General features: G+C 43.1%; 1 protein-coding gene across 1 annotated transcript; it reads left to right on the top strand.

Moving 5' to 3' along the window:
- The first annotated feature begins 444 nt into the window (after nt 1-444).
- Nucleotides 445-4,268, top strand: h3f3c (H3 histone, family 3C). Its single transcript, XM_030362399.1, has 4 exons — nt 445-610; nt 1,620-1,763; nt 2,265-2,418; nt 2,904-4,268. The coding sequence occupies exons 2-4, from the start codon at nt 1,636-1,638 to the stop codon at nt 3,030-3,032; spliced, it is 411 nt and encodes a 136-aa protein (XP_030218259.1). The 5' UTR covers nt 445-610; nt 1,620-1,635; the 3' UTR covers nt 3,033-4,268.
- The last annotated feature ends 1,635 nt before the right edge of the window (nt 4,269-5,903 follow it).

Raw genomic sequence — 5,903 nt, 5'->3', positions numbered from 1 at the left:
TGAATAATTATATTAGCGAGGGTTTGAACAACTTGGACCTTTCTCCGAATAAATGGTGTAAACGCCCTGATTTGAATTTAATTGGATCTAAATTGTTGTAGTATTTCATATTGGTTTGTGCACAAGTCCTCATAATTCATAAAGTCAAGTCACGTTTTGAACGTCAGTTCAATAACCAACAAATGACGTTTCGATCTATAAAATCGGATTAACGAAACATTAGAAATTAAAGCAGTCACATATTCAACTGATGTTGAGTTCGACGTGTTGCAACGCTCAGATATATAAAGCGAATTAATAATATTTTGTACAGCACTGCTCACACGTATCGTTTAGTCCGGACCAACAACACAGAGTACAATTATATATAAAGCGAATTAATAATATTTTGTATCGCACTACCCCCGTCCGGACCAACAACACAAAGTACACTGAGCAGCGAAACCAACCAGAGGTGTGTATGTACCATTGACCGCGGTGCATTGTGGGAGCCAGATGATTGACACGGTCGCCATGTTCCTCCATTGTGTGAGAGAGATAGTAAACACTACCACTGCTACACAACCATAACACGTATATCCCTGCGCTAAAAACCTTCATATTCACCCCGGTAAGTTGGATCCTGTTCCGATTTTTTCTCACTAAACCACAAGTAACGTTCTTATATTACAAGTTTATACTTAATAAAGACATTATTAGCGCGAAATAGGCTTTTATTTCGACGCTGGAAAAAGGAAGAATCTCGTTCCGCGATGGCAGGGAAAGGCTTTCTACTTCCACTGAGAAATGTCCGCTCCACTTTCATGTCCACTTTGGCTTCGCGGTTTTGCGTCTAATATCATTATTTCCGATTTGGTTTATTAGTTGTATTGTAGGTACACTTGTCTTCTATGGGGTCCTGATAATCGCATGTTTACACATTGTCCTGTTTTGTTAAAAATTTTGAAAGTTTATGTCCCGCTCTTTGCCTGTATATTGGTAGGTTCGCTCGATTCCTCCTACATTTCATCCGCGGCCATAATCGTGTTCAAGGGGGCGGTGTTTCGCGTGGTGAGCCCGCCCTTTAGCGCTGCAGACTATGACCTCATTGGTCCGCGAATAGCTTTTAGTTCTCTGGATTGGTTGATTTTCACCGATGATTGATGGATATGAGTGTCGCACACGTCCGTGGATGCATTGGCGGAGGCTCTGAACAGCTGCCCGACCGTCTGACCCAGACCGTGAAGAAGGTTCCCAAGGTGAACCCCGTTTGAGGCGTCGCACAATTCACATCGTTTGTGATGAAACAGAAAGAAATTAATACGTTTTTTTTGTAAACAAACAGCCTAAACCATAGTAAGTATAAATTTGCCAAGTAGCCTGACATTTTCAGTTTCTATATTACAAGTCAAATGTTAATAAAAATGGGGAAGTGGGAAGTGCTGCTATTATGAAAAACCGAAGGCACTTTAGATTAAATAAACAGAATTAAATTACATTTTATTTGTATAGCCCTTAATCACCATTACCGTCTCAAAGGGCTTAACAGGCCAAATATTTATGACACCCCCCTTCACCCAAGCCCCCACAAGGGCAAGAAAAAAAAGAAAAACAAACTTAATTATTTTTTGTGTTCTCAGGTGATAAGTCAGCGACATGGCCCGTACCAAGCAGACCGCTCGTAAGTCCACTGGAGGAAAGGCTCCACGTAAGCAGCTGGCCACCAAGGCGGCCCGTAAGAGCGCCCCCTCCACCGGCGGCGTCAAGAAGCCCCATCGTTACAGGTGAAGCCCCTGCTCCCTCCTCAGCTCTGGCCCCGTCCTCTGCTCAGGTTCAGCCCCTCCTCTCTGCTTGGGTCTAGCCCCTGCTCTCTAAGGTGTGGGTTCACGTCCATAGAGATTAATTACAGTTGTTTGGTGAATGCAAATATGTTTTAGAATGGGTGGGTTAGCCCACTGAGAATCAGACCCCTAACCCTGGCTGTGTTATTGCCTTGCGCAGCCAGTTGAGCTCTACTGGCCCATGTATATTAATGATGTGTTCTAGTTTATAAATGAAACTTTAAAAAACATGTTTATCATCCAGTCAACAGAAAAGTAAGAAAGAATATTCACACAGAATTTCACAATATGAAATTCTGGCTCCTCCTCATTTAGTTTGTTTGAAGCTCTGTATTCAAAATGGCTCCTCCTTCGTCCTAAGGCCAAATGCTTGTCCACTCGACCAATCTGCCATCCCATTAAGACCTCTCACCGTCTCCCTTCTCGTTTGCGTGCTTGTTTCAGGCCCGGCACCGTGGCCCTGCGTGAGATCCGTCGCTACCAGAAGTCCACCGAGCTGCTGATCCGCAAGCTGCCCTTCCAGCGCCTGGTGAGGGAGATCGCCCAGGACTTCAAGACCGACCTGCGCTTCCAGAGCGCAGCCATCGGGGCCCTGCAGGTACGATCACCTCCGCTTGGTTACAAGCGCTGGCCTGATGTTGGAGTCAAACCACAGGGACTCGTAAAGCGTGGTGATAGTTGTATCTTTGATGCTATTGTCATGAAATGAAGATTCAAGTTGTGTAAGCTGAATTAAACACAAGGACAAGCTATGCCCTTGGAATGATCGAAAATAGGAGGTTGGAAAGTGAGTTAGGAAAGCTATTTTTAGTCTTGTTTCATACTTTTAATTCCCATATGCCTCAGTGAAACAACAAGCAGGTAGACTGTTTAGAATGGTATTCTAAGTTCATAAGCATAACGTGACATAAATTAATATTGTGTAAAACCCCCAAGGTCATCGTGATCATACTTTTTCCTGTATCACCCAGCCCTACAGAGGTTTACCCTTACCAAATGTTAACGTGAACAAAACAATGAATAATTAGCAGCAACAGGAATAACCTGATTTCCTCCCCCCCCCCCCACCCTTTCTCCTGGCAGGAGGCCAGCGAGGCCTACCTGGTGGGTCTGTTCGAGGACACCAACCTGTGCGCCATCCACGCCAAGCGTGTCACGATCATGCCCAAAGACATCCAGCTGGCCCGCCGTATCCGCGGGGAGCGCGCCTAGAAGGGCATCGCGCCGCACAGCTTTTTTTATTTCAATGTTCTACCTTATACTCTTATGTTTTTATTTTTTATAACCCCCCCCCCCCCCCTTTCCTGTTCCCATCCGTCCGTCCCCCTGCTTGCTTGTTAGACGTTAGCGGCATCATAATAACCGAGACATAGAGATAACTTCAGTTCACACGTCAGCACTTCATCTGCGCCAATTTTCTTCTTTTTTTTTTCTTTTTTTTTTTTAAGGGTACCCATTTGTGCAGGTGCTGGGTTTCGCCGGTCACACACACACACACACACACACACACACACACGTACACACACACCTTGCTCATCCCTCTAGGTTGAGCCGCCAAGCGGGACGCCTCCCAACCAGCGTGTGGAGGCCGAGGCCATAAGAGGGGGGTCCGGTGAGGGGCAGGGGGGCTGGTCTGCTTAAGGGGAGCGGCAACTTCCACAGCAGGGTGCTACTTGAACTGGCCCCCGGCTCTGTGTGGGTCACTCCCTCTCCGCTGCTCTAAACGGCCTGCTCTAGTGCTCTCAAACGCCAACCAAGGCGTGCCCCCTGGGCTCTTGTCATCCGGCGCAGGTATGGGGAAGTGTGTGTGTGTGTGTGTGTTTGTGTTTGAGCTCTGACCTGACAAACCAGTTATTCTCAGCGCTCCCGTCTTATTTACTAAATCACAATATTGATATTTGTTGTGAATCAAGGTGTGTTTTTTATTTTGCGTAATGAAACATCTCTTCTTTTTAACTTCTGGAATCAGCAGAATATGAGGGGACATCGTGAACATATGGGGTTTAGGTTTTGGTTTTTCAATTTTTTTGTAGTAACTAAGGAAAGGCTTGTTCTTTCCCGAGATAATGTCTATGGTCGGCCACAGGGCGGTGACAGTTTACCAGCTCCCATTCACATTTTCACTGTTCATCTGTCGGTGCGCGTTGTGATACTCTCTTCTCTCTTGTTATCTTGGTAGATAGGTGGTAGACATGTAATGACAGTATGCATTGAAATTGTAGCAAGATTTATTCTCTGCATGTATAGATTTGGTGTGTGTGTCTCATGTAGGTTTGACCGTAGATTCTTTCGATTTCTTAAATTTGGGATAAAAACAATATAACCTCAATTGTTTTTTCTTTCTTGTTTTCTTATTACTCAAGATTTTCAGAAGTATAAATAAACGGATATTTGTATTTTCCAAATTTCTCATATTATTGTGGTAATAAATAGATGTTACATAAAGAAGCGTGTTGGGTGTCTTATTTGTTGTGCCTTTTCTGCGCTGTTTTGTACTTTACACAAACAGTCCACAAGGGGGTACCATTGAACAAATAAGCAGCTAGGCCTCGTGTCCATACAAATACCTTTTACTATTTGTGATAAAGTCGATAAGGGACAACAATTATTCAAAGTTTTAATTATGTGTGTAAAATAAGGTTTGGAGCATGTCTATTTGAGGGAGTGTTTGTGTGGATGATGGCTGGGTTAAGCAGCCTCACCTGGCCCGAGCCAGACTGATGGGTGAGGCTGAACACCAGCCATCACCAGACACATTCGAGAGAGATCCAAGGTATTGTTGGCTACAAACTTCAAGGTAAAAAATGGCTTTAAACGTCCCCAGCCTGTGTCCTTGTCTGAGCCTTAAAGTCCCTTAGGTTGAGTAGTGCAGCAACCTAGGTGGCGTGTAGCCATTATCAACAAACCATTATGTTACAGTTTTTCTCAGTCGCTTGGGTTCATTTCTCAGATCAGAATTGAAATTCTCAAAACTACCTGTTCAACCTTCACATCAGTGTGTCACTTGTGCACATGAAAAAAACAGTTTCTCATTTATTTGAACACGTTGCAAATGCTTTGGTACATCCATGCACATGATTATGTACAATTCTCTGCTCTTTCCTACATTATCAATTGCTTACATCATGTTGATCAAAATGTATTGTAATGGTCTCAATGGAATAGTCTCACCCCCAGAACATTTAGGTATTAGTTCATTGCATAAGTCTTTACATGCAAAATGGTTGAACAAGTTGTCATAATATGTGAAGCATATTTCTCTCATTTCTATACACTGGCATTAGACTTTTTTGTTATTTTTTCTAAATCTGTCCTGAATTGGTAAATTGCTACCAGGTGAATCTTGACTTTCTCTAAAGAAGGGAAATGTGTGAAGTGTTAGATCAACCAACGATCAACCAATAGCTCAAAGGTGCCTCATGAACCATGAACTGGCAAGTATATATATAGCTGGAGCACAACACAATGTTACAGTAAATTGTCTGAGAATTTGTGGCCCAAGAGACAGGAACGTCAGGAGTTGTAGGATGACTGCACTGTAATTCCGACAGCAATGCATGTACAGTTTACCCTAAGGAGATTTGCCTATGTTCACATTCTTCTAGCAATGACATGCTCTGTCAACAAATTACAGTGCAAACAGTCAAAGCGTAAATGTGAATCTTGTCCAGTCTCTTGCAATCAATCTCCCACATACAATAAGGTGTAACTTACAATTTACAATAATGTCTTCAAAACTTTAGCCATAGTTTACATCAGAACATCCCTCCAGAGTACACTGTTATATTGACAACATGACTAAGCAATTTGACTGTCTTATCCGTAGACAATGACACAAGGACTCATCATTGAAACAGATATTTACTTTTGAGAGATGAACTAAGGATTTTGAGCAAGAGACTGGCTTTTGCATGTAATCCATGGTGTTTTGCTATTTGAACACATTATTTTGAGAAATGCACTTACTGCTTTGCAAATTTCAATTCTGATCTGAGAAATGTACCAAAGCGACTGAGAAAAACTGTAAGGAAACATATTTGGTCCCAACGCCACCTGAAGCCCATTGCTAACGGCAACATTTGA

The sequence above is a fragment of the Gadus morhua genome, chromosome 7, assembly GCF_902167405.1.
Source record: "Gadus morhua chromosome 7, gadMor3.0, whole genome shotgun sequence".
NCBI classification, from domain to species: domain Eukaryota; kingdom Metazoa; phylum Chordata; class Actinopteri; order Gadiformes; family Gadidae; genus Gadus; species Gadus morhua.
Note: the sequence above shows the minus strand (reverse complement) of the source record. Positions and strands in the feature narration are given on the sequence as shown.

Bases quoted from the DNA above. Each gene is read 5' to 3' on its own strand.
- h3f3c (XM_030362399.1), top strand. From the start codon at position 1,636: ATGGCCCGTACCAAGCAGACCGCTCGTAAGTCCACTGGAGGAAAGGCT. The intron at 1,764-2,264 runs GTGAAGCCCCTG...TGCTTGTTTCAG, and splicing joins AAGAAGCCCCATCGTTACAG to GCCCGGCACCGTGGCCCTGC. The intron at 2,419-2,903 runs GTACGATCACCT...TTCTCCTGGCAG, and splicing joins CAGCCATCGGGGCCCTGCAG to GAGGCCAGCGAGGCCTACCT.